This window comes from Carica papaya, chromosome 4 (genome assembly GCF_054855325.1).
Source record: "Carica papaya isolate Zhongbai chromosome 4, ASM5485532v1, whole genome shotgun sequence".
NCBI classification, from domain to species: domain Eukaryota; kingdom Viridiplantae; phylum Streptophyta; class Magnoliopsida; order Brassicales; family Caricaceae; genus Carica; species Carica papaya.
This window is the reverse complement of record NC_142312.1, coordinates 4,474,007-4,501,957: the sequence shown is the minus strand read 5'-3', so window position 1 is coordinate 4,501,957 and position 27,951 is coordinate 4,474,007. Positions and strand designations below refer to the sequence as shown.

Sequence of the window (27,951 nt, the reverse complement as noted above, 5' to 3'; positions counted from 1 at the left end):
GAGAAAGCATTCTTAATATCGTTCAAGAAAGAATTTAATCTCAACGAGCAAAAGTTGATTAAATGATTATGTAAGTATTGGTTAAAAAAGATGGAGATTGAAAGACTTGCCATGCAGTTGACAAATTCTTCCAGTACATCTAAAATCTCTACAATGCCAACCACCTGAATCAATTGGGCCACACAACTTATCTGGAAGCTGAAAAAGAAACTGAAAAGCCTCACAGGTTCACACATAAAGTGGCCTTTCAATGTACCTACCAACCTACCAAGCTGGGGACTGCTTTTATCTCCATCTCCAGTCTCTCCTTACCTGTAAAGGACCAGAAAGATGGTGATAGCCCATTGTTTACACATGAACTCTGAAAAGGAAATAAAAAGAGATGCAATACATTTTACCAGTATCCTTTTGGTGCCATATTCACTTTTAGCTAGGATCTTGTATGGTTACTTCTGGACATGTTTATTTCCCTGTCAGCTTCGAATCACCCAGCGTCCTTTCTCCATCCTTAAACCATCCTTCCTCCATCCTTTGACGAACCAAACCTAATAAATCTCACACACAAATCACAGTTTCCCTAGCAAATACCAGAAATACACTGTGCACATTCACACAAATGGGTAACTTAAACTGTAACTTGGAAACTCAAGGAGATTCAACAGTGATTTTCAAAATAAATAATTTCTTTTACAAGTGGAAAAAAGAAGTATAAACTCAGACTTCCATTTTACAACAGGGATCAGTGTACAACGTTTTCTTTCCCCTCCTCTTTGCCGGCAGGATTATACACTCATTACAATGCAAGTACAGCAGAAACACAAGATGAAATACAATTGAAAGACTAGTAATAGAATGTAACAAATTAAAAAGGAAAAAGTTACTGAGGAAATCTACAAATTGAGAAGTAAATTTTCAGGGCTGTGGCTTGTGTTCTAGGTGCTAACTCCACGTTTTGCAAGTATAGGATTGGTGACTCAAAGATCTCTGTTCTCATTTAGCTGATTACCCCTGAAACCTGCAAATGAATAAAGAAAACCGAATCATAATTAGAGCCAACACTTCACTAGACCAGCACGGTTATCATTGATTTAATTTGATTATGTGGTTTGTTTTCATTCCTACCCTTCATCCTCCTTCCCAAATAAGCACAGAGTTTCTACCATCTATTCATACCGGCATATGTTTCACACTGTTTACTACCTATAAACAGATCCAGCAGGCAAGAAACTCAACAACTTACTCAAATAAAGGAGGCTGTCATTTCTCAGCATCATTAATCAGGATTTCACATAGTCCATGCTACTACGCTTCCTCTTGTTAGATCTCGAAAAGAAGCACATCTGAGCCCAACTCTTTTTCTTCTTACTGGGTAGTAACTTAACATTCCTCTTTTCAACAAGCTCAGCCATGTATTGAACAACAGCCTGAAGGATCAAAGAAACCATCAGTTAAGCACTGAAAAAGAGAACATCTTAGATTTGCATGGAAATAACACTGACTATACCTGTGCACCCATTTCAGCTATATGTCTAGGAGGCACCTCCAATGGATTTTCTTCCACACGTAGGACACATAATCTTGTTAGCATCCTAAAAGAATCAGGAAGCACACGGATTTGGTTATTGCTAATATCCAACTCTTCAAGCATCTCAAGGTTCCCAATAGACCTTGGCAGAAACTGCAGATCGGCAAAATTGTTTCCTATGTTCATCTTAACAAGCGTTGTGGCAAAACATAAGCTCTCAGGAACCGATTCAAGCTCATTGAAGCTCACATCAAGCTCTCTCAAGTTTGACAAAGATGACATTGTTGTTGGTAATTGTTTGATATTATTATAGCGCACGGACAGAACCTCTAGGCTCTCTATCTTCCCAACAGCTTCTGGAAGGGCCTTAAGCCGGTTATAATCTGCACGAAGCTCCTTAAGCGAAGAACACTGACCAATAGTATGGGGAATTTCTTCGATATCGTTTGTCTCCACATTCAATTTCTTGAGGCTAATAAGGGAGCCAATTGTCTCAGGGATCAAAGAAAGATTATTTGAGCTCAAATCAAGCTCCTCAAGCCGAACCAACCGACCAAATGTGTGAGGCAAAGAGGACAATTGGTTTCCTCTGAGATCCAGATAGACCAAGCTTAGGAGATTTCCTATAGATTCAGGAAGCTCAGAAATTCTGTTTGAATGCAAATCCAACTTCACCAGTGATGAAAGGCTTCCAATGGAGTCGGGTAAGGCCAAAATCCGATTCTCAGACAAATCAAGGGTAATCAGACTAGACAATTTTCCTATAGAATCAGGAAGCCACTCAATTTGATCCATCAACTTATTTTGAAGATTGAGATCCCGTGTTCCTTTCTTTGATGAGACTTCAATTAAACTAGCAAGCTTTATTAGACTCAATTTTTCACCATCTTGTCCTACAAAATTTTATAAAATAAACAAAAACTACATTAGCAGAATACTCTTATACAAATTCAAAACTCACTCAATCTTCAAATTAAGTGAATTTCTGCATGGTTCAGTAAAAGCTACAAGCGAATTGAAATCATAACGGTAAAAGCCTAGTAAATAAGAAGAGCCTAGAAAGCCAGAGAATGAAACTTACCCAGGCTGCCAGTCTTGAGAGTGGAATCAAATATCTGAGGCGTGGATGGAAACCCAGTTCTATCGGTGTTAAATGAAGACTTGGGCTTCACGTAGCTGTCATCGCGGGTGAACAATTCCTTAGTCTTGACTTTCTCGGAGAAGTTCAAGGTGGATGAAGTGGTAGTAGCAGTGGCAGTAGAGTTGAGCGATGACGAAGTGTTGTTAATGGCGGATGGAGGCGTCTTCGTCTTCGAGAAAGTGGGAGCAGAACCATTGGAGTAAGCAACAGGCTTGGGCGTTGACGATGCGGAGGAAGAAGAAGACGGAAGACATTTGGAAGCTCTTTGAATGAAATCATCGAACAAGGCATGAACGTTTTCAAGATCGAGAAGCTTCAAAGCCTCCCTCTTCTGCTCTTTGCTCTGGAAGTAGACCAAGTTCTTCTGCATCTCTATCAAGACCAGGAACAGCTCTTCGGGTACATCGGGCGCCTTGGTTTGCCTAGCAATGGCTTCGAGTCTGGCTTGGTCTTCTTTCTCAACGTTCAGTATCAAATCTTTAGCGGCTTCGACCTCGTCAATTCCCGGTCTAGTAGGCAAGGATCTGTGAATTCTCATGATCTCCTCAACCGCCTCATCGGTTGATTGCACACGCTTGTCCATTTGTGGGAATCCTATCCAGAACTGGAAAGCAGAATTTCAACAGAAATAGTAAGAATTATGTAACGCAAGGAGGAAAAGTAAGAGATGGGTATTAAATAGGGAGGTAAATGCAGAGAAACCCAGATCAAGAAGGAGCTATAGTGAGAAGAGTAGTTTCTAGAAAGCTAAATTAGGGTATCGAAGAAGAAGAAGAAGAAGAAAATAATAATAGAAGAGAACAGGCATCTATATATAAAGGGAGGATGGGTGTACGTATCCATTTGAGAGCAAAATGATTGAATAGAGAGAAAGAGTAAACTTATAGAGGGGGGAAGAAGGGTGGCGTTGGAAGGAAGATGAGTTTTTTCTCCGTGGGCTCTGAGAGAGTGTGAAGTGAATCTTTGATGTTAGTAATTGAATTATCAATAATCATAATTTTTTAATGGAAAATAAAAATACAGGGCAATGGGTAATGAGGATTTTCCTTGATTTTTTGGGTACTAAAATTCAGCACTTCATAGAGAATATATATATATATATATATATGTAGATGTATGTATAAATATGACGGGAGTAAAAAGGTCAAATGCAGAGGGAGATGGCTGCTGGGTTTCTCTTGATACGAACTCTAAACTATTTGATTTAGCATTGATCGACGAAATACTAATAATAAAAAATAATTATGTGGGATTTTGTTTATATAAAAACAGGAGAGAGAGAGAGAGAGAGAGAGAGAGAGAGAGGATGGAGAGGAATGAATTTACGAAGTCCAAAGAGGAAGAAGCTTCATGAGAATGCAATTGGGTTAAAGATTGTAAAGGAATGAACAAACATAAATATATATATATATATATGAGTATGCATGTATATTATATAAATATAATATATAATTAAAATTAAAATAGTAACTGTAAAGGAAGAGAAGAGGCAGAAGGAAGAAGAAAAAGATTTGAGATTGGAAAGGAAGATGAAGGTAAAATTAAGATTTTTGGAGATGACGAAGGGGGAAGGAGAGGAGACACGTGTTGGGTTAATGAAAATGTCGTCCCAACCATTTCCAGCTGTCTTCTCAGTTCACGCCATAACCGTTTCCCTTTTAACCAGATTCATAATAATCCAAAACCCAGTTTTTGAAAAAAATTTTAAGAACAAAATAAAATCATCAAATCAAACAGGACAAAATATTGTGCAGCAAAGTGAGGAACAGAAAAAAAAAAAAAAAAAAAAGGAGGTTCTAAAATTATAAAATTTCCATGGAGATTACAAAGTGTAATTCTAGCTAGCTCTTGAGTAATCACGTTGATACTACGTGGAATCTACAAAAACAAATAAAAAAATTGAAAATAAATACAAATTATGTCAAATGTTAAATGTGCTTCAATCAATCACCAAACCCTAAATCTAAAAATTTTAAATGTGAAAGTTTGAGTATATGGTGTACTCAGGATGTGCATCGTCTTCAACTAGGATAGAATTCAGACCCCATTGTCCTGTATCATGTGGTGACATGCATCAAAATGTAGATAGATTGTTTATATCGGTCATTTATATCGTTTTCTTAAACATATCAAACTCATTAGTATGCAATTATACTCATTTAAATAATTCATTCGGGGACACCCATTTCGATTAGTACACCTATATATTATGATTCCACTAAGTACGTCACAAGATATACAAAAACTAAAACAATGCACGAACATAGAGAAAGAAAAACACATCCATGAGCCAAGAGAATTGACCAGAGGGGATTACTAAAAAATTGTGAAAGGGGTTTAGTTTAAATACATCCCCCGAATTATGGCAAGATCTAAAGAGGTGGCCCACACTCTCATCATTTTCCCTTAATATAGCATAAATATTGTAATGTGAGCATGGACATGAACCATAAAGAGAATGCCCAATCCAAAGAAAGATGAGAGAATAGACTGAAAATAAGATCTTATGGTATGCCCTAAATTTTCATGTGTCTCCTCATTAATTTGATCACAATCTCTTTTAATTAAAGGGGAAGACTAAATTTTTCTTACTTAGCAAATTAGCTTTTAATTTTTGATTTATTTCCATATGTCTCACATCTTAATTTCGCCACAATCTCTTTTAATTAAAAATGTAGACTAAATCTATTTTACTTAGAAAATTAGTTGTTAACTTTTAATTTATTTTCTATATAATTGTAAAATAAATTAAGAGAATTTATTTTCTTTTTTATTTACTTGGTTTAGCCTGTAAATAGACCACCAAGTTTTCATTGTAAGATATTTCATAGATTATCTCATAATATTAAGAACATTTTTTTTCAAGAGAGATTTTTCTATCATCTTGTTGAGTAAGAAGTTAATCTACTTATTAAGATACGACCTTGTAACGTTTTTTCATTCTATCTATTTTATTTTCAATGACCTTAATTTTTATTATTCTTGATAGTATATTAAGTAGAAATGGTTTCTATAGGATCAATTCCTTTAATGCCTTTAAATGAAATTGTGAGAGTTCCTGATCACGTTAATTGATATTGGATTTTGCATCATATTGTCTAAATCCTAATCTTTCTAAGCCAATCTATATTTGACCAGGGTGATATTCTTTATTAAACACTAAATGAGGTGTTTGACCATGATAAAGCCTAAGCATTCTAAATCTTCTTCTAACAAAAGGTATCACTCCCATAAAAAGGTCCTATCTCATTCATTAATCGTTCCATCCATGCCTTTATATATCCCAGTTTTACAAAATATAATCCTGACTAGGCTTCCACCCATATTAGTTTATCAAGAGGTTTTGTTGCAGCTTAAAAGAATATTTACAATCAAATTTACCTCATGAGAATGAAAGAATTATTTTACTAGGTTCACATTCCAATACAACCCTTGGGAAAGATAAGTTAAGAAACCTTTTTTAATAAAGTAAGATTTAGTCTTGGACTCTAAATCCTCCCACCTAGTTTTAATAGAAGTCATTTATCTTTTCACACACGAATATCAGTACCATCCACCGCCCTCCATATTAGCACATTCACAAACAACTTTCTACCTTCTAAAATACTCCTTCATACATAGCTTGGTCGTCTACCAAATAACATATTCAGGAAGTATCCGTCTTTATGATACTTGGTTTTGAGTAATTGAGATAAAATTGAAGAACTATTATTCAATAATCTCTATGCATGTTTTGCTAGCAATGCTTTATAGAAACACTGAAAATCCCTAAAGTTAAGACCATCAAGAGGTTTAGATGAACATAATGAAGACTGACAGAGCCAATATAATTTAGATTTATTATCTTGCTTACCCCATTAAAACCTTACTGCTATCCATTTGCTTATACACATTTTTAGAAAGTAAAAACATACTTGTGATATATGGGTTGCACCACTGATTTAATGAGAATCTTACTAGCCGCATTTGAGATAGATGAGGGATGTCATTGTTGAATACATCTTACCATTATATTCACTAGATATCCAAAAATTTTCCTTTAAGAATCAGCCAATTGCTATAGGTACACCCAAATATTTTGCATATGCCTTAATCACTTGAATGCCTATTATATCACATGCTTCATTATAACTACGAGCCTTCAACCCATTTGAAATATATATATAGAGGATTTATTCAACTTTATCAATTGGCCCAAAACTTTATTATAAAGTATGTTCTTCACCTCTTACAACTCTTCTATTTTAGCTTTACCAAATATGATGTTATCATCTATATTTAACAAAATCATGATACTTGTGGAGTTGGTCTAGCAATCTTGATTTCCCCAATGAGTCATTGAGCTTCTTCTGTGCATAATGATGATGAAAATGCTTCGGCACATAGAATAAACAAATAAAGTGATAGGTTATAAAAAAGCTCCTTGCCCAAGATCTCTTTTTGAGAAGATAATCTCCGATCATTGATCATTCACCAATATAAAATAAAAGGCAAAATATACACATATTACAATTAAGATAACAAAATTTGGATGAAAGCCCAACTTCAATAGCATTTTTTTGCTAAAAGACCACCCAATTCAATCATAAGGCCTTACTCACAATCTAATTTCAAAGCAAAAGACCTCCATTCCCAATGCCTGTTGAATTTCACTCATTTTCTATTTTTACTTTTTTTATTGTGTTGATATCATTCTTTGATCACTAAATATAATATAAATATATTTGATTGATTTACAGTGAAATCTGAAAACTAAGTGAAAATAGTAGTAGTTGAAACATAGCAAATGTATTTTAATCATGTATAAATTAAAAAGTTGAAATTGAATAAAAATAAATTACACTCAGGTATAATAATTGTAAAACATGTTTGTCAATTTTGCATCTGTTGGATTATCCTCCCATTTAATTTTTTATATTGTATTTCAAAAAGATGCAGAACCCTTTAGGATTATTTATGAATTTATGTTTTAATTTAATTAAGAAATTAATAAAATCTTTTTTTTTTAATAACAAAATAAACAAGAATGATCATCTTCTGTGACTCTGACCAGTATGAAGCCTTAATATGTTATTCCCTACATGTAGGAGGAACTGCCTCCCATTAATTCCCACACAAAAAATAACATTAAAAGCAATGAATGTACAGCAGTAAACGGTCGATAATACATGCTTCGTGAATATTCCACTTTCATGGAGCAGTTGCCATTGATGCCAAGTCCAGCTCTTCATCGGAATCTATCACATTTTCAAAGTCATAGTATGCATTCACCTGCATTTCAGGGTTGCACCGTGCTTAATACACATGTTGATGCAAAATGGCATGACTCCATAAGGGAAATCAGATAAAACTAGTGCGTTCTTGGACCGATAAACTCAAGAAATGCATGAAAAGTTTGCTGATAATATGTGGGATTTTTAAGTATTACATGTCTTTAGATGGCAGAAACAGTTTAGCATGCGCCAGCAGAGCAATGAATTTACAATCATTGAACAAGTAAAATTTGGTACCTTTGGTCTCGGCATAACAGCTTCAAAAGAATGGAATACCGGATTATCAAAATCTGGAGAATGTAATACGATGTAAGCCCCTTTGTTTCTGTACCTCTCCTCTGATGCCTGCATAGCAAACATTTTAACATTTAAGACACATCAAAATGATGTGAAAACAACGTTCCACACTGATAAGATGAGATAAAGAAAAGAAACCCAACTTTTTATCTCTCATGACCCGGAAAATATTTGTTTACAACAACTTTATCCATGCAATAAAGTAAATTGAATAGACAAAGAGATCAAACAGAAAGTTTAGTGATGTGGAAATAAAATGCTAAATACGTAAGGCAAGTCGCTGTAATGATTAAGAAACTTAGCATGGCATTCTTTTGAGAGGAAACAATTCAGGACTTGAAGAATTTAGCTTGAAGGATATCAAGATCACGAAGAAACCTGAAATTGTGGGTAGTCTGGAGCACTAAATAGGGTAATGAGCTTCCCCGATTCTACATCATGATCTATGGTGTAGCCTTCATCCATTCCTCCAAGACCAGGCCTTTTCTCTCTTGCATCAGGACCCTCATGTGATCTGATAATTAACTGAGGCAATGAAAATCCAAGTTTTAGCCACCAGCTAGCACCACTTACATCTATAGTTTGAATAATAGATCGACTTACAAGAAATCAGTTAAAAGTTGCATGTTTTATAAACAACAAATAACTTGAGTCACAGCCAGTATATATCTCTTAAGGAGTAGAAGTAAGTTCATTGATTGATAAACTGCAAGTAATCAACTTACTTTTCCAACTGAAAAGGTTTAAGATTTTTTTTTTTTTTCCAATTTCAAGAGAAAAAAATAGGTTTCTTCAAAACAGACAGTTTTCAATCCACAACCACTAGTCTCAAAGATGATACAGTACTGTAGAGCTGTCAACCGAGAAATGAACCCAGCCATTACCCTATTATTTCCACCATTTTACCCTCTTTAGGAAAAAGAGTGCTCACCTTTAAGAACCATTCGAAGAATTAAAATTGATCTACCCTCCTAATAAAACTTTGCTACTTATAGCTTTCAGAGAAAAATTTGGTAGATATCAGCAAAATAATTTTTAAGAAGACCAAACATTTCCTAAGATAATAAAACGAGCAAGCATAATTACCAGTGATGGAAAATGCAGAAAGCAAGAACTCAATAAATGAATAAAGAGCAAACAAAAGAGAAAAAGGGTGAAGGAAAAAGATCTAAAGGGATTTACAATAAACGTTCCGGGTTAAGTAAGAAAACATTTCATCACAAATACTTAAATGCCCACATTTTAAAGATATCGATGTTTGATACTATATTACCATATTGAAAAAAGGTAGACACTTACATGCTAGACACATTAATGTTCCTCTACTAAGCATACAGCATTCCAACAGTAAGCAGCAATTACTATCCAATCCATACCATGTATTGAAAAATGATAATCCACAAAACGAACAAGTGTTTTTATGATAAAGCAAGAAACTTTAAAAGGAAAAAATTAAAAATGCAAATAGTTTTAGATAATTAAGGTTCAAAAGAGTGCAATTAAGTATCCAGAAATTTGTTTTGCGGAAGTATTTATATATAAACTAATTGAAAAACTGCCCTAAACCACAATGGAGTAGAGAGATTTGATTATAACTATCTTAACTTAAATAATATCGTCTTTTGGTATCACCTTAAGTTTGAACTTCTTCAAGAAGTCCTCAGTGCAATCAGGGCCCCATAATAGACCAATTCCTCTCTCTGTGTTTGGTGAAAGACCAGGTTTCATTGATGGATCAGACCATAGAACATCACCAGGAATCAAATTTAAACCTTCCCATGGGGGATTGAGGACTGACCTTCGAGCTTTAGATAACTCCTCCAAAGAACCAAGAGACAATGAGGCCGTTTCAGGATTGACATTTATCTTTCGACCCTTCTTTCCTTTCGATCTTTTTGAAGGGGTGAGGGTAATGCTACGAAAAAGTCCTCCATGAGCAGTATATACATGTCCAGCTATTATAGACGCCAAAGGAAGCCCTTCAAAGCATCCCAAACATTTCCGATAGGCATGTTTTCCTTTGTCACTGTATTTCATGAGAACTTCCCTCTCAAAACCATAAACAGAGGTACAATACTTGGATTCATGATTTCCACGGAGAAGATATACTCTATGCGGCAAGAAAACCTATAAAGGGAATATTTTGCATTACCAAAAGATGAAAAATGTAATTTAAGTGAAAAACTCTCATCGCACCCTCTCAAACAAAAAGAAACAGAAAAGATAAAGTCATCAATTGAAATAAGCTATTAACATTGCATCAATACTTTTGTGTTCCTCCGTTTTTTTCCTTGTCCTTCACATGTATGAGGAAAAACCGAATATGACATGAGATTGTGTTTGGGAGTGGGAAGAACTGAATAAGCATCGGAATAAAATCAAATGAAAAATTGCAAAATCTATAATATTTTATTTTGTTTGAATGCCATAGGAATGAAAATGAGAATAACGTTTTACCTTAATTGAATAAAAAGCTACAAGGAAGATGAATGAAGAAACTATTACTATCTACACTTGCAAAAGGAAAAAAAAAAATAGATAGAAATGAAAGTTTAGATTTTGCAAAAGACCCAGAATAATCTTAAAATTTTGGAAGAAAACCTTTTGGCTGGAAATGAAAGTAAAATATTCAGCCTTATTCTCCCTTCACTCCATCTACTACTCAAATCTCTACAGAGTAACTGCCTAAGCATTTCATCCCAGTCAATCCCCTATCCTCTTCCAAACATAGCCTAAAATTTGCAGTACAACTATAGCAGCATAATTGTGTCAGTAAAAGATTGAATAGCAGCATAATTCTAGCAATATAATCTTCTTGACATAAGACTGAGTTGCAGCATAACTCTAGCAGTAAAAGATCGTCGCAGTAGAAAATAATTAATGATAGGACTTCGAAGTGGTTTACCTTCCAAGCCAACAAAAGCAGAAAGGTCTCAAGACCCCAAGCTCCTCTGTCAACATAATCGCCATTGAAGACGAAAAAGCGATCGTCAGAAGGGAAACCGGCATTTTTGAGGAGGTAAAGTAGGTCATGCAACTGACCGTGTAGGTCCCCGACAACGACGACGGTGGATTCAGGAGCAAGAGCGTCGATTTTGACGCAGTTGGGCTCCTTGTGGAGGATCTTTGACGCGGTGAGGACGAGAGAGTCGAAGACTTGAATGGGGAAGACTGAAGGGAATCTTGTCGGGGCCAAGTTTCGGGAAGACCAGTCCAGAGTGGACATCAGGTCGTGGATCCATTCCAGACTCAGCTTCCCGTCAGAAGGCCATGATACAGGGATGGGGATCTGCTCGCCATCGACTGATTCTTCTGTAGTTTGGGGATTTTCGGCGGTGGAATTTGGAAGAGCTGTCGTAGATTCTGACTCTGACATTGATTTGGGAGACTAGTCAGATGACACTCCGTCTCTCTTCCTCTCAGTTTTTACTTTACAAAAAATAATAAATAATAAATAAATTAAAAATAAATAAATTATACTATGCTTTCAAGAAGAACACTCGGAGCGAAATGGTGTCTATATACTACATATAATTCGAAAACCTAATTTCTTTCTATAAATTAACAGGCCCGCATGAATTATATGATTATTATATTAATTTTCATTTAAATACGAAATTGATAATTAAATAATAAGATATGTCGTAAATAACATACCATTTCACTAATTATAAAACATAACTCTATAATGATAATACACATCAATTATAAATTGAATATAATTTTTTTAAAAATAAAAATAAAAATTTTAATTTATCATAATTATATATAATAAAAAATATAATCGTGGTAAAATTCATAAATTATTAATCTTATTAAATATATTTAAAAAAATATGTTTTTATTAAAATTATAATTTATAATTTATAAATAAAATACAAATTAGTAGATAAAAACAACGTAGAATGAAAAATTAAAGTTAGAATTTAACGAAATCGTAATTTAAATTCATTATTCTACTTGTTTGGTTTGGTTCTATAAATCAATATCTCAAGTAGGAATACGTATGTGGCAAAGCTCGCCTATATATCTATCTATGACAAGTTGGTGTCCGACGAATGCTACGTTTGACTTTTATTTGTTTGTTAATTTTACTAATTTTTTTCGTCACCCTAAGAAAAAATAATCTCTGTCCCCACAATTGCAATTATTATCAAACCATGTTTAGTATTTAATTAACTCTAATTAATTCAATAATAATTTTTATATATTGTATGTTGTGTATGTACATATATATATATATATATAAAATATGGTGATGAAGCTAGGTAAGTAGGTGAAATAAAAAAAGCCACCGTTTTCCGAGTCTCTTCCACACCAACACCACCTTCCGTCAAAAAGCTATCTCCTCTCTCAAATTCCTATATATAGAAAGGAGCTAGGGCAAGCGACAAAGATTGCTTCAACTTTTTTGAAACTGGCTGAAGAGGAAGCTTAACTAGCAGGATCGTACTTACAGTTGCGATGAATAGAATACCGGGAGGTGTGCGGCTGAAGCCGGCGAGCAGGAGATTATCAGTTCACGGACTGCGGGAGAGGTTCGCGTACTTGTTCAGAAGAGTGTTAACAAGATGGAGATTTTCATATGGCCGAGCTTTACGATCTCTAAAGAAAGGCATCAAGAGAAATCAAAGACGTCGACACAGCAGCAGCAGCAGAAGAAGGTGTTTGATGGAGACATCGAGTGAGTCAGGTGATTGCAGGTGCGTGATTAGGCGCTCCAATTCTTTTTACTCGGAGGCTATTGCCGATTGCCTCGAGTTCATTAAGCGTTCGTCTCTTTCCGTCGATCAAAAATCGATTTCTCAACGATAACACCGTGTATATATCAATCATCTTGCTTTTTTTTGGTTAAATTTCAAAATTCTCGTGTCAGTTAAAGTGTTTTAGGATCATATTCAATTCAATTACTGATAGCCAGTGCGTTAATTCTCTTCTTTTACTTCCCTTCTTATATGCCAGTTTCTACATTGATTTCAATTACCTGTGAAAATGGAAGAGAGTTTTTGTACATGAAAAAGGAAAAGCAAAACGACAACGTATTTGATAGAATATTTGCGAGATTTTCCCTCCGGATCGTTGAAATTTGCAAAAGTGGTGGTGGTGGAGGGGAAGGTTCGTAGTAGGTATTAATTTGAAGAAAATTACTCATATAATTATCACCTAACACGGACACTAATTGCCCTGTGTTTGACTAATAGAGACATAAAAGGCAACGTTTTCTTTTATAATTACATATTAACAAAGTTAAATCCAAGGAAAAAATATCCAGCATTATCCATTTCCCATCACGAATGTGCAGTAAACATGGAGATCGTGGGCCTTAATTTGGGTCGGGTCTCTTTTTCCTTACCCATTAACTATAATTGGGCCGTGCCCATAATTTGATACGGAGGGTAGATGAGACGCATACTCCCGCGAACTTCTACCCCGGAATTTATACCAAGGGTGGATCCTTACACACAGAATAACTTCTCACCTCGACAAAATGTATTTAACTCTCCACGTGGAAATTAGCTATTTTCTTTTTCTTTTTTTTTATTAATTATTTCATTTTAATGGTCCAAATAATAATAATAATATTCTATTACCACGTTTGAAGCTTCCCGCTCTAATACGAGCATAAAAATGTGTGTGTGAAAAATAAAAACTAAAGACCACCTGCGCGGCAGAGAATTCGGCGCCTACAACGCACGCGCCAAATTCAAAGTCAAAAAAAGACGATCTCCAAGCCATTGTTATTATTAAGCCCATGAGCTTCCGAAGAGGATCCAGCAAGCTCAGAAGCCTGCTAACTAGAGCGCGCAGCATAGTAGGGTTGGCCACAACATCAGCCGCCGCAGCCACCGCCGCTTCCCTTTCCACATCCACTGCTCCCAAAGTCTCTTCCGCCATGGATGATCTCAAAACCCTTAAAACCAAGGTTTGCATCATCGGCAGCGGCCCTGCCGCTCACACTGCCGCCATCTACGCTGCGAGGGCTGAGCTTAAGCCCATCCTTTTCGAAGGTTGGATGGCCAACGACATCGCTCCCGGCGGTCAGCTCACCACGACTTCGGACGTTGAGAATTTCCCTGGTTTCCCCGATGGCATCCTCGGCATCGACCTAATGGACCGGTTCCGTAATCAGTCCCTCCGCTTTGGCACCACTATCTACACTGAGACCGTCAGCAAGGTTGATTTCTCCTCATCACCCTTCAAGGTCTTCACTGACTCCAACGCCGTCCTCGCGGACTCCGTCATCGTCGCCACTGGTGCCGTCGCTAAGAGGCTTAACTTCCCGGGTTCTCAGGATGGCCCCGGTGGCTTCTGGAACCGCGGGATATCAGCCTGCGCGGTCTGCGATGGAGCCGCTCCTATCTTCAGGAACAAACCTCTTGCTGTAATCGGAGGTGGGGATTCTGCCATGGAGGAAGCTACTTTCCTTACCAAATACGGCTCAAAGGTGTACATCATCCACCGAAGAGAGACATTTAGGGCCTCGAAAATCATGCAGCAGAGGGCCCTCACAAACCCTAAGATCGATGTCATCTGGAATTCGGCGGTGGAGGAGGCCTACGGGGATGGGGAAAAAGGGATTCTAGGAGGCCTCAAGGTGAAGAATGTGGTGACCGGAGAAGTTTCCGACTTGAAGGTCTCCGGATTATTTTTTGCCATCGGTCATGAGCCTGCCACCAAATTCTTGAATGGGCAGCTCGAACTCGATTCAGATGGCTACGTTGTCACCAAGCCAGGTACCACGAAGACCAGCGTCCGTGGTGTATTTGCTGCCGGAGATGTCCAGGACAAGAAGTACAGGCAGGCCATCACTGCTGCTGGCACCGGTTTGTGGTTTTTTCCCTTCCTCCTCTCAGTAACATTTCCATTTCACTGTTTCATATTCCGTTTTGCTGTTGGCTGTCTTTGTTATTGTATGCTGCATTACCGGTAAACAAAACAAGATCTTTGAGCTTATCTTTCACAAAAGTGTATTTTAGTACGCCTACTTCAATTTTAGAAAAGCATGAAATACCTTGCACGTTCGTTTAGTCTGATTAGGGAATCATGGAAAGTTTCTTTTATGAATCTTATTGACTTGGGCTACGTTTGGAACAAATCCTAACTTTTGTAGAAGTCATCTGATAAAACTTGGGCACATATGAAATTCTAGTTGTAATTGAAATGCTGAATTTTGAATTCAATATGATTTGGAACAATGAACTCAAAATCTTATCAAAATTGATTAATTCATTTTTCTAATTTTATGTTCACTATTTAGATTTTATCATTTTAAGGTTCTAGTTATCTTAGAATTTCTTCCATAAAATTTTTGAGTTTGTTTCCAGCACTACCTTAGAGAAATAGGAGCTTGGTCATTGTAATCGTGAGGACCTTGAGCCTCGGCCATCCAACTAAACTGGGTGAATTGAACTTGGTGAATAATGTAGGCAATGAATATTTATAGCCAACTTTAAGCCAGGGCTCCCATCAAGATTGAACCTTGGAGTAAAGTATTAGTACCTGTGAGAAAACACTACCCCATAAATTACAATTAAGTGGTGCATTTCTGCCTTTGCTTGGATATTTTGGCAGATCATTCTCCAGTTCTTGTCTAGTTTATTTTGAATCTAGCAATATTGTTCTGCCTTGTCAGAACAGATGGGAATCCAACCATGTATAGAAGGTAGATAACTGCAGCAAATTATGCAGTAGTTAAAACAATCAGAGATCATTTCCCTGTAATGTTCTATCTCTTATTCTGACCAACATTCTTAGGATTATATTTTTGATTGCCTTGGTTCTTTGCTTGCATCATTATGTCATTGCATTTTGATTTTATTATATTGCATGACTTTACTCAGGACCATGCTATAGTCCCTATATGAGTCATGATTGCCCCGCCCCCTTTTTTATGATATGTGCTTTAGTCAACTGCTGCCTGGAGTGGGGGTTTACATGGGTTTTAGTTTTCTTTCCAAGTAAATTAAATTCTTCAACTGTGTATTGCTGCAGGTTGCATGGCAGCCCTGGATGCTGAACATTACTTGCAAGAAATTGGGTCACAGGTTGGTAAGAGTGATTGATCAGAGTATATTCCTCAGACATGTGAGAGCTTTTCAATTTGAAGTAATTTTATTCTACACAGGATGTAGGAAGTTCTTGATGGACCATTGTTCTATGTCAAATTGATATTGTTAAATGAAATCAGATAAGCAATATATTTATTACCTATTGCTTAGCATTGTAAGTCTGCTTATTCTTGATTGAGCAACAAATTGGTTTCAGCCTTTTAATTGCAAGTGAAATCACCTAGCTCTATGTCATATTGCAACCTTTATTGCTGAATAAGTATATGCATTTGCTTTCTTGATGGATGACCTGAGAAATAATAGATACACTAAACTTCATGCATTTTGGATGTGTCGCTTGGTTGGGCAGTTTGCTTTCCAGGCGTATCCCATGGCTTTTAGTCATTTCAGCATTGACTGCAGACACATCCTTTTTTCTTTAAGTAGAGCATCATGCCTGTTAAGGTTTGTACACACTTACTTAGCTACGTCCTGTGGAAAATGCTCCTTGCTGTGAAGTTATAGCTAGTACACCAGATTTTCATCATTAACAGAAAACCTTGTAAACTTGTAGTGACAAAGAATGTTCATAGGTCTCAAAGATATTATATTGTTGGTCCGTTCTGTTATGGCTTTTGTTGGTGCTTGCTGATATCAATTGCTGTTTTCTGCGACCCACTTTGGAAAAACTGGAAGTTTTGCCATTTAATCCTTTTCTAATGCTTCGTGACTGCCGATGTCTATATTTTAGATTACAACTTAGGAGGGGTAATGGCATTAAGTTGCATATAATTTATATATACATATATATGACAGACTAAAAGAAGACATACATACAAGCAAATGAAATAGAAGACTAAAAGTGTACAAGATTTAGTTCACTTGTTGTGCGCAATTACGAAATATGCCACGTTGGGGAGCCACCTGGCGGCAAGAAGTGGCAGTGTGAGACACAACAGGAAAAACAACCTTGTATGGATGGCCATGGCAGACCAGCTACTCTTCCCCATATCTTCTCTTATGTTTTTTTTCTTTCTTTTCCTAATATATATATATATATATATATATATATACACACATCTTGGAAAGTGACCCATCTCACGTGGTCCAGATTCTAGATTGCACACAGCTGAACGTTTAATTTACTCTGGGCATTTCTTTCCCGCTTGGCCCCGAGATCCCTCACATGGTTTTCTCTGTTCGATTCTCCTCTCTGACACTACACAAGTCCCTAGTCATCATCATTTAAATAGTTTGCTTAAGTTTTCTTCCCATTCTTTTTTGTACTTCCATTTTCTCGAATGTCAAGGTTGCCCATTGATTCCACTTATCGGTTGGGAGGCAACTCCAGATGCATCCTTGCTAGGTCTGTTGTATTTCATGTGGCTTTCCACAAGTTGCCCAGCTGCAATGGCAGACATGAGAGAAAGCTCACCTGCTAGAACAGAACCGGCTACAATTGTAGCCAAGAGTCTTGCATTCGACCCAGGTGTATCTGTGCTGGCACCCTTAACACCAAGTAGATTCAAACAAGCTGACTGAGAAGCGAGCTGAGTGCCACCTCCTACTGTACCAACCTGAATCATGCAAAAATGAAATTTTGATTATTAATGCTTCTTGATTGAAGTTGAGAGGAAATTGAGGCCAGATTATGGCATAATGTGATGTACTATTTAATGAAATAGATTAAATTTACCAGTAAAAAACAAGCCATCGTTCTCTAAACGGTAATGGTTATACCAATTCTATCAAAAGAAATACAAGAAAAGCAATGGAAGAAAGAAGAAAGTCCTGGGTAGGAAATTGTACTTCAATGGAAGGCATAGTGACAGAGACATGGAGATCATTGCCATGGTTAACTGGCTCCATCATGGTGATGCATTGAGAACTCTCCACATTCTTGGCAGGATCCTGACCAGTGGCTATAAAGATGGCAGACACAATATTACTGGCATGAGCATTGAATCCTCCAAGAGTCCCAGCTACGGCAGAGCCAGCAAGGTTCTTGAGCATGTTGAGCTCCACCAGCGCGGCCACATTGGTCTTCAACACATGCCTCACCAGTTCCCCCTTTATGACTGCCTCGCACACAACGCACTTACCACGCCCTTCTATCCAGTTAACCGCCGCAGGTTTCTCGTCGCCACAGAAGTTTCCTGTACAGTGAGTGGAACTCATTAGCTAATATCTAAAAGAGAGCTGGTGGAGGCCGAAATTATTGGTCAATACCAGAAATGCTGATGATGTCCATATCAGGGAAGTGGTCGTGGATGAACTGAAGGACATTTTGGACACCTTTGGAGACAATACTCATGCCCACTGCATCGCCAGTGCTGCAACTTAACCTTAGATACACAGTTTTCCCTGCTATTGCGCAGTTTATCCTCTGCAACATTGCGTATCTGCTCGATCTGCATTCACCCACCTGCTTTTGTTAATAAATTTTTCGTGCATAAAACTATCCATCAACATTAATTATTTGCATGACAAAGCACAATTTCTACTGACAGTAGTTTGATAATGATGAGAAGCTTTAGAAAATTGAATCAATCAATTATGGTTGGCCAGGATATGTAAAAATTAAAAACTAACTACATCCCAAAAACAGAAAGTACATCCAAAGAAAAATCTTTTAACCTTATAGTGGGAACAAATCAAGAATCATTTAACATTCTTTATTAAGATCTACCTAGAAAATTTCATTTTATTGAACACAAATATGTATTTCAAGCTCCGGCAAAGTTGTTCTAATTTGATATAATTTTCTACAGAATCGTAATTTTCATAGGGCAGTGTTTATAACGTATTTTGTTGAAAATTTTTGTAGTTGTTGAAAACAAAATTCTAAAACTCCGTACAGATCCATTTATTTGAGCAAAGTTTAGTTTTAATATTGTTTACGAACCACCCCCTGTTGTTGACTGGAAGTGTTCTGTGTTGAATACTTCATACATATTTAGGAATGGGGGAATGGGAAGGAAAAGGTGCAAAATGCCAACTCTGTCCCTGAAATTAAAATTTGAAGTTGTGTACTTCGTAGAATTAACTAGTAACTAAATAGATTTCTTCAGGGCAAAGCGAAAAAACCAGAAGAGACAAACAAACCTGTTGAAGACAACAGCAAGAGTATCGAAATTGAGAGGATCTTCCAGGAAGTCCTTAAGATCAGCAGCTCTCTTGACAGTGTGGAACCTGACAACCGGAGCTGTGGTCATCTCATCCCTCAACAACGAGGAGGTGGCCCCGCCCGAGGCGTAAATGGCCTTACAGCCCCTGTTGGTGCTTGCCACGAGGCAACCCTCAGTGGTGGCCATAGCCACGCTGTACTCTTTGCCGTCCAGCAAGAGCGGGCCGGCGATTCCCACGGGAATCTGCACATATCCAATCGCCATCTCGCAACACTTTCCGAAAATGGAGTCGTAATCGAATCCATGAAGAGGGAGACCCTGAAGGTGCTTCCCGGTCATCCTCTGTAAAGCTTCACGTCTGATGGAAACAACCTTTAGAGTCTCTCCGAGCTTTGACTCTAGAGCGTAAGACGTGGAACCGGATACCACTGATTGGATGATGTCATAGTCGTCTTCTTCTTCCTCTAACAACTTGTTTAATGGTCGATGATCAAGAGGAGTATAAGTTCCTTCTTCGGCGAGGAAGCCGCGGGGGGAGTAGCGGTTGATGAAGGCATGGAGGAAGTCAATGCCAAAGAAACCGAGACGACAGATGAGGGAAACAAGCATGGAAAGAAGCGCGGCGATCACGGAGAGGGAAAGGATATGAAGAGGAGTGGAGCTGAGGATCTTGTGGCGCAATCGGTGGAAGAGGAAGTAAGCGAGAGAAAAGAAAAGAGCGAAGAAGACGGCGTTGGCTAGGTGCAGGGGATCGGAGAATAATCGGCGGCGGAAGATCCTCCGGCGTTTGTCCATCGGAACTCCAGCAAAGTCAGTTACCGTTATTGTTAATTCAGTTTTGGTTGCTGCTGAACTTTAGGGAGTAGAGTTTAATTTACACAGCGAAGGAGGAGGTGGGGGGGCCCTTGGCGCGCAGGATTATTGCCCACATGGATCGCATGATGTGGTTACGTGGCTTTTTTTTTTGGTTCTCATTAATTAATTAATTAATTTCTGAAAATAATTATTTTTTAAATAAATACAGTAATTATTTCTTTTAAAAAATAACTCAGCAATTAAATTAAAAATTACTTATTTACAATAATGTAAATATCTGTCAAAAATAACTGGCAAGAAGTGAATTGCACGTAAATTCAAGCAAAATAAAAAAGTGGATTGCACGGAAAGAACGAAAAACCAGATATTAAATCAGAGAAAAGTCATCATATTAAGTTATTTCTTGTACTTTTTACTTATTAATTTTTTAATTCCATTTTTTTATTATTATTTGTTTTTAAATTAATTTTCTCTTTACATTCTTTACTATTTTAAATTATCTATTTTTATTTTAGAAGCTTTATATTTACCCTTTTTGACTATTTAGATTTTTTTAAAAAAAAAAAGAATATACAGTCAAAAAAACTTTACATGCGGAGCAAGAAAGGAGTAACTTTAAGAAGGGTACAAGCAAAACGCCAAACAGTAATTACTGCTACCTAATTCTAACTCAATATACCGTACGTCTTAACTTTAATCAATCCACTTATTGTAATACTCAAATTAATTTAATTATAATTTAAATTAATTTATAAATATAATATTTAAATTTTTTTTAAAAAAATTAAATTTAATATAAAAATTAAAAAAAAAAAAGATGATAATGAAATTGAAAATAATTTAAAAAAAAATAGGTGAAAATTTGAGTTATAGAAGTATTTTCGAAAGAAGAGCGAAAACTGTAGGTCAAAATACAATTTAGAAAAGTTGTGTCACGTAGGATGCCTAGTCAGCAGTCCCGACGAACTAGAACGCGCCGCGTGGCAACGGACGCTGATGTGGTGCTACGCGGGAGGCCACGCGGGCGATAAGCGTACCCAAGATTGGACATCCCAGATTCACTCTCGTGCGCACGGATGACAATGATGCATTCCCTCCCCAAACACAATCAACGGTCATATTTAAATGCGATCTACAGTCCAAATTCACTCCCTATTTAATCGCGATCAGACAGTCCAGATTAAACCCAATGGACGGTCCAAATTAAAAGAGGACGGATATAAATAACTCTATTCATACCAAACCCTAACCCTAGCCGTCAGACACCCTCGCCAGAGAAGAAAACCCAGTCGCCGGGAAAGAGAACCATCATTGCTCGCCACCGCGCTAGAATTTCAGAATTGGCCAAAAAGAAGTTCTGATACCGATTTTGAATTTTTTGAGAAATTTGTAGGTACTTATAGCGCGTTTTAATTTCTAAAGAAAAATTCAGGGAATTCGGAGACCACCAGTAAGTGCAGTCAACAAGTTTAGCTTTTCGGACATCAATTTGAGTAAGAATCTTTCATCCTATTATCTGTTATAGAACTGAAGTCAAATTAACAATAATACGATAATTTGTGCAATTTAGAAAATATTCATAATTAATTACGAGTTACTAATGGAGTCAGAACTAGAAATTATTCATTATTGATTCTGTTGATTGATTTTATAGTTTAAATGCATGATAGTATTTGATTAATCAATTTTATAGTTTTGAATGCATATATTGTTTGTTTTATATGATTACGGTTGAATTGAAAAACTGAAGATAAAAGGTAAACGGGAAACTTTGTGATTAAGTGAATGGATGAAACGGTAGGCTTACTAGATATCTTGGGAGATGGTGGACGGACCAGCTGTATAGAAAACCCTATCGTGATCGTTGTCTCATACCGGACGGGGTATCAAGGCTTATAAATTTGGCGCTCATACCAGACGGGGCATGGGGACGACCCGTTTCGCCCTCATAGCGGACAAGGTATTGAGGTTTTCTAATTTGGCGCTCATACTGGATAGGGTATGAGGACGGCTTGTTAATTGAAAATATTAAAGGAAATGATTCACGCGTTGTGGAGACATTCCTATAAACTCCTATGGATACTAGTAGACTAACAAAAGGAAAAATTGTTGTTCCAACCGATTGCATATGAAATCATGATACATGTTATGTTATTGACTCAACAGGTTGTTTTATAAATATTGCTACGGTAAGTATATGGTAAACGATTTTGTTATGATAAATGAATTTACTTAATTAAGAACTGCATTAGTTGTTTTGATTTTTCTACAAATCTTTATTTATGTATCGGTGAGTAGCGTGATATTGTTACTGGGCTAGTGTAACTCATTCCTTTATTAATCATTTCAGAATAAAAGGATCGGGATTTAGAGCCTGATCCACAAAAGGAAAAAATTGTTGTTCCAACCGATTGCATATGAAATCATGATACATGTTATGTTATTGACTCTACAAGTTGTTTTATAAATATTGCTACGGTAAGTAGATGGTAAACGATTTTGTTATGATAAATGAATTTGCTTAATTAAGAACTGCATTAGTTGTTTTGATTTTTCTACAAATCTTCATTTATGTATCGGTGAGTAGCGTGATATTGTTACTGGGCTAGTGTAGCTCATTCCTTTACTAATCATTTCAGAATAAAAAGATCGGGATCTAAAGCCCGATCCACAAGAGGGTTGCGAGTAGGATACTAGTTTTTTTTATTTACTTTTCGTTTATTTCTTTTATTTTTATTTTTTGTATTTCATTCAAAGAATAATTCTCATATCACTATTTGGTACTTTAAGTTATTGTGTAAGAAATGTAAACCCTAACTAATTATTTCGCTTCTGCACTTAATTTATGATTTATTTCTTTGGAAATTTTCAGGGATGTTACAGTTGGTATTAGAACCGCGTTCCTCGGACCCATCCCTTACACAAAATCATTAAAAAATACCAAAAACAATAAATTATCATTCGACCGTTCCTTATGAAATGCATGTACAGATAGATGAGGAGAGGAAAGCCCCCACTAAACCGAGCAGTTCGTGAGGGTTCACTCCGAGAGGATGTTGACCGATTATTTGAGATGCTGGAGAGACTCATTGCTGCTCAGCAGGCTCAGGAGGAAAGGAAGGAGCTATCTAACCCTCCCTCGCTTCCACAGGTTGAGCCACCTCTACAACGAGAGGATCCCGAGCCACCCCGGTACAACCCTGCTCCTCCACAGTACTATTCGACACCACCACAGTATGATCTGGTGCCCCAGCCACAATACCACCCGAAACTACCATAGTATGGCTCGGTGCCCCCACCGTATCATCCAATACCACCGCAAGGCCATCTAGTACATCCTCAACACAGTTCAGTCCCTTTTCCACGAGACCAAACTCCTCCCATGATGGACCCAGACTACATCAAGAGGTATAAAAAATTAAAGCCATCTATTTTTGTAGGAGAATCATCTTTTGAAAAGACCGAGTACTAGTTAGCTGAGACAGAGAAGACCTTCACGATGCTTGGGTGATTCCCGAACAGAAAGTCAAGCAGGCCACCCTGCCCGTTCTAGTCACTTGGGAATAGTTGCTGACAGCCTTTTATACAGAGTACCTTCCAGAGCATCTCCGACATCTGAAGGAAATGGAGTTTGTACACTTAGTCTAGAGGAACATTACTATATTATAATATACTCGCAAGTTCCTAGAGTTGGGTCGATATTCCCCTGAGAGCATGACAGATGAAGGTAGGAAGGCTAGAAGGTTCGAGTGGAGTCTCCGTCCTAAGATCCTTAGCAATTGTATGTACTCGAGCTTAAAACTTATTCGACTGTTTTGGCCAATGCACAGTTAGTGGAGATGAACCTCCGCACCTTCCCTCTAGTAGTAGGAAACCTCAAGCCCTCGGCTCCACACCACAGACCAGTACCTACTGCACTTGTTCAATAGAACAAAAGACCCAGGTCGATAACTTAGGCTCCTTTTGAAGTTTCAGCAGCAGGGCACAGAAAGACCTGTCAGAATTGTGACAAAGATCATAGAGACCGACCCTGCTATCACCTCAACAACACCTGCCGCATATGTGGTAGCGTCCAACGTTATGTAAGGGAGTGCTCGAGGAACTAGAATCAGGCCAGACTTCCTATTTATGGTAGGGTTTACAACCTCACTCAGCAGGATACAAAAGCCGACCTGGACGTGGTACAGGGTACGTACACTATCTGTAACCATCCTGCTCATGTTTTAATTGATTATTGTGCATTGTATTCATTTATTTCACATGTTTTTGCATCAAAATTAAATGTATTATCTGAAAATTTTGATTATGTGTTGTTTGTGTCTACTCTTGGGAGTAGGACACTACTGAAAAAAGTTGTATACAGAGCCTGTATCATAGATATAGCATATAAGAAATTGAGTATGGACCTAATAGATATTGACACGGGGGACCTTAATGTAATTTTAAAAATAAACTGGCTAGCGGTGTATCACGCTATCATAGTTTATTTTCACAAGAAGGTTGTATTCAACTTTCCTAATGAGGAGTTATTTATAAATTAATAAAATTCTTTAACATTTATTTCCTTCATAAAAAATTCTCTTATTATCATGTACTTTAACTCGACTATTTTCTCTAATTATACAAACCCAAGAGAGAAATTTGTATTCAAGAGATTCTGATAGTCCGAGACTTTTCATATGTATTTACAGATGAACTACTTAGACTGCCAGTAGACAGAAAAGTCGAATTCACTATAGACCTTCAACCAGACACCCAGCCTATTTTGGTTGCTCATTATCGCATGAGTCGTGTTGATGTGGAGTAACTGATGAAACAGATCACTGAACTGCAGGATAGTGGATTCATCCAATATAGTGTGTCCCCTTGGGGTGTTGGAGTCATATTTGTAAGAAAGGAAGATGAGACATTGAGGTTATATATTGACTACAGAAGCCTGAACATGGTCGCGATCAAGAACAAATACCCCCTCCCCAAGATCGATGATCTTTTTGATTAGTTGTAGGGTGCCCAAGTCTTTACTAAGACAGACCTGCATTAAGGGTACCAGATACAGACACTATGAGTTCCTGATCATATCATTTGGATTAATCAACACTCCAGCCATCTTCATAGACTTGATGAACAGGATTTTCAGACAATTCCTGAATCAGTGTGTCATTGTGTTCATCGATGATATCTTTGTTTATTCAAAAAACAGAGAGGAATAAGCTTACCATTTGACTCAGGTTTTGCAGATTCTCAAAGAGAATAAACTGTACGCAAAGTTGAGTACGTGCGGGTTCTAGCTTGAGTAGACTACCTTCCTTGGGCAAAATATATCAAAAGATGGAGTATCGGTGAACCCTGAAAAAGTTAAAGCAGTGCTTAGCTAGAAAAAATTGACTTCGATTAAGGAGATCCATAACATTCTTGAGATGACAGGTTATTACCGCAAGTTTGTGGAAGGGTTTTCTAGCCTAACTATTCATCTGAATCAGCTCACAAGGAAGAACATCAAGTTTGAGTGGAATGAGAACCGTGAAAGAAGTTTTCCAGAACTAAAGAGACGGTTGACTACTGCACCTGTGTTAGCCTTGCCGAGCGAATTGAGTAGATATATAGTTTATAGTGATGCCTCATACCTAGGGTTGGGTTGTGTTTTGATGCAACATGAAAATGTCATAACCTATGGGTTCAGACAGTTGAAGAGTCATGATAAAAACTACCCCACCCATGACTTATAACTGGTTGCAATTATCCATACCTTGAAGACTTGGCGCCATTACTTGTATGGAGAGACCTTTCAGATTTATATCGATAATAAGAGCTTGAAACATATATTCACTCAAAAGGATCTCAACATGCGTCAGAGAATGTGGATAAAACTTATCAAGGACTATGATTGCGATATTTTATATCACCTGGGTAAGGGTAACATGGTAACCGATGCACTCAGCAGGAAAAGTGCAGGTACATTAGCTCATTTGATGGTTTTAGAATGCAGAGTAATAGGGGCCGCACAGCTGGTACGATTTCAGGACCTAAAGAGAGTCATATATTTGGGCCACCTGACCGTTTAACTTGAGTTAATTGAGAAAATAAAGGAAGCTAAGTCCGTCGATTCCACCTTAGCAGCCCTTAAGAAAGATGTAAAACATGGAGTTAATTCAGAATTTCAGGTCTCTGCTGATGGGTTGCTCAGATTCCAGGACAGAGTGTGTGTTCCAGGTGACAGTGAGTTGAAAAATGACATCACGACAGATATGTTTAACTTAAAGTTTGTCATGCATCCCGGAAGTACTAAGATGTATTAAAGCATGCGACCCCGATTTTAGTAGAACGGGATAAAAAGAGATGTTGATGACTTTGTTTTTAAGTGTTTGGTATGTCAGCAAGTCAAGGCAGAGCATCAACGCTCAGGTGGGCTACTTCAGCTATTACCGATTTTCGAGTGGAAGTGGGAACATATCACCATAGATTTCGTGACAGAGTTGTATAGGGCACACTCAGGACATGATGTCACCTGAGTAATTGTTGACCGACTTACCAAGTCTTCCCACTTCTTGGCCATCAAGATTACCAATCTCTTGGACAAGTTAGCAAGAATGTACATCCGATAGATAGTTAGTTTACATGGAGTACTAGTGGTAGTAGTGTCCGACAGGGATCCCAAGTTCACTTCTCGATCCTGGTCTAGCATTCATCAAGTTATGGGAATGAAACTGTTCTTTAGTACTGCATTCCACCATCAAACTGATGGATAGTCAGAAAGGATTATCCGCACACTTGAGGATATGCTCTGAGTTTGCGTTCTTGATTTCAAGGGGCATTGGGATGATCATCTACCCCTGATAGAGTTCGCCTATAACAACAGCTACCAAGCATGTATTGGCATGGCTCCGTATGAGACGTTGTACGGCCACCCATGCAGGTTACTGATATATTGGGAAAAAGTGAGTGATAGGAACTATTTTGCCCATATCTCGTAAAAGAGACTACAACCAAGATAGTTAAGATGGGAAGGAACATTCATACGGTACAGATCAGGCAGAAAAGTTATGTGGATACTTGGAGGAGAGATTTGGAACTTAAAAAATGTGATCAAGTGTTCCTTAAAGTCACATCTTTCAAAGGAATCCGTAGGTTTGGCAAGAGGGAGAAGCTGAATTCTTGATTTATTGGGCCATTTGAAATCTTAGACAAAATTTGTACCGCCGCCTACAGACTGACACTACCTCCAGAACTTTTTAGGGTCCATAATGTGTTTCATGTGTTTATGTTATATAAGTACAACCCGGACCCCTCTCACGTCTTGGCACATGAGCCTCTTTCACTCCAAGAGGATTTGTCCTAAGAGGTAGTATAGGTCAATATTGTGGACCAAAATAGCATATTACTCCGCAACTGGAAAATTTCATCTGTTAAGGTCCTATGGCAGAATCACACACCAAGAGAAACCACATGGGAGCTAGAATCAGACTTAAAAACCCAATACCCCCAGCTGTTTGATTGAGTGAGAGAGCGACAAATTTGAGGGACCAAATTTCTTTTAAGGGGGGAGAGTTGTAATACCCAAATTAATTTATAAATATAATATTTAATTTTTTTTTGAATTTTAATTTAATGTAAAAATGAAGAAAAATAGGAGTAATATGAAATTGAAAATAATTTTGGGAAAAATGGGTGAAAATTTAGGTTCTGAACTATTTTTGAAAGAAAAATCAGAAACTGAGAGTCAAAA

General features: G+C 37.4%; 4 protein-coding genes across 4 annotated transcripts; 1 reads left to right on the top strand and 3 right to left on the bottom strand.

Annotated features, from left to right (window-relative positions):
* Positions 1 to 651: 651 nt before the first annotated feature.
* On the bottom strand, positions 652 to 4,181 carry PIRL5 (plant intracellular ras group-related LRR 5). Its single transcript, XM_022052659.2, has 4 exons — positions 2,607 to 4,181; positions 1,505 to 2,418; positions 1,241 to 1,424; positions 652 to 1,015 (listed from the first exon to the last, which is right to left on the bottom strand). Exons 1-3 carry the CDS (start codon positions 3,247 to 3,249, stop codon positions 1,278 to 1,280), a joined length of 1,704 nt encoding a protein of 567 aa, XP_021908351.2. The 5' UTR covers positions 3,250 to 4,181; the 3' UTR covers positions 652 to 1,015; positions 1,241 to 1,277.
* Positions 4,182 to 7,652: 3,471 nt separating this feature from the next.
* PP7 (serine/threonine phosphatase 7) lies at positions 7,653 to 11,702 on the bottom strand. Its single transcript, XM_022052633.2, has 5 exons — positions 11,142 to 11,702; positions 9,869 to 10,363; positions 8,615 to 8,761; positions 8,177 to 8,284; positions 7,653 to 7,937 (listed from the first exon to the last, which is right to left on the bottom strand). Exons 1-5 carry the CDS (start codon positions 11,610 to 11,612, stop codon positions 7,857 to 7,859), a joined length of 1,302 nt encoding a protein of 433 aa, XP_021908325.1. The 5' UTR covers positions 11,613 to 11,702; the 3' UTR covers positions 7,653 to 7,856.
* A 2,195-nt stretch (positions 11,703 to 13,897) lies between these two features.
* NTRA (NADPH-dependent thioredoxin reductase A) lies at positions 13,898 to 16,534 on the top strand. Its single transcript, XM_022052635.2, has 2 exons — positions 13,898 to 15,060; positions 16,229 to 16,534. The coding sequence occupies exons 1-2, from the start codon at positions 13,989 to 13,991 to the stop codon at positions 16,297 to 16,299; spliced, it is 1,143 nt and encodes a 380-aa protein (XP_021908327.1). The 5' UTR covers positions 13,898 to 13,988; the 3' UTR covers positions 16,300 to 16,534.
* Positions 16,535 to 17,025: 491 nt separating this feature from the next.
* On the bottom strand, positions 17,026 to 20,273 carry LOC110822502 (3-hydroxy-3-methylglutaryl coenzyme A reductase 1-like). The gene is made up of 4 exons (XM_022052632.2): positions 19,390 to 20,273; positions 18,514 to 18,695; positions 18,094 to 18,440; positions 17,026 to 17,861 (listed from the first exon to the last, which is right to left on the bottom strand). Exons 1-4 carry the CDS (start codon positions 20,205 to 20,207, stop codon positions 17,589 to 17,591), a joined length of 1,620 nt encoding a protein of 539 aa, XP_021908324.1. The 5' UTR covers positions 20,208 to 20,273; the 3' UTR covers positions 17,026 to 17,588.
* Between the last annotated feature and the right edge of the window lie 7,678 nt (positions 20,274 to 27,951).

What these genes read in the sequence shown, in the direction of transcription:
- PIRL5 (XM_022052659.2), bottom strand. Translation starts at nt 3,249, where the DNA reads ATGGACAAGCGTGTGCAATCAACCGATGAGGCGGTTGAGGAGATCATG. An exon ending in TCTCAAGACTGGCAGCCTGG is followed by an intron (nt 2,419 to 2,606) that starts GTAAGTTTCATT and finishes AAAATTTTGTAG; the next exon opens with GACAAGATGGTGAAAAATTG. An exon ending in TAGCTGAAATGGGTGCACAG is followed by an intron (nt 1,425 to 1,504) that starts GTATAGTCAGTG and finishes TTGATCCTTCAG; the next exon opens with GCTGTTGTTCAATACATGGC.
- PP7 (XM_022052633.2), bottom strand. Translation starts at nt 11,612, where the DNA reads ATGTCAGAGTCAGAATCTACGACAGCTCTTCCAAATTCCACCGCCGAA. An exon ending in TGCTTTTGTTGGCTTGGAAG is followed by an intron (nt 10,364 to 11,141) that starts GTAAACCACTTC and finishes TTCCCTTTATAG; the next exon opens with GTTTTCTTGCCGCATAGAGT. An exon ending in CTGTTATGCCGAGACCAAAG is followed by an intron (nt 7,938 to 8,176) that starts GTACCAAATTTT and finishes CCTGAAATGCAG; the next exon opens with GTGAATGCATACTATGACTT.
- NTRA (XM_022052635.2), top strand. Translation starts at nt 13,989, where the DNA reads ATGAGCTTCCGAAGAGGATCCAGCAAGCTCAGAAGCCTGCTAACTAGA. An exon ending in CATCACTGCTGCTGGCACCG is followed by an intron (nt 15,061 to 16,228) that starts GTTTGTGGTTTT and finishes GTATTGCTGCAG; the next exon opens with GTTGCATGGCAGCCCTGGAT.
- LOC110822502 (XM_022052632.2), bottom strand. Translation starts at nt 20,207, where the DNA reads ATGGACAAACGCCGGAGGATCTTCCGCCGCCGATTATTCTCCGATCCC. An exon ending in GGACATCATCAGCATTTCTG is followed by an intron (nt 18,441 to 18,513) that starts GTATTGACCAAT and finishes CTCACTGTACAG; the next exon opens with GAAACTTCTGTGGCGACGAG. An exon ending in TCACTATGCCTTCCATTGAA is followed by an intron (nt 17,862 to 18,093) that starts GTACAATTTCCT and finishes TGCATGATTCAG; the next exon opens with GTTGGTACAGTAGGAGGTGG.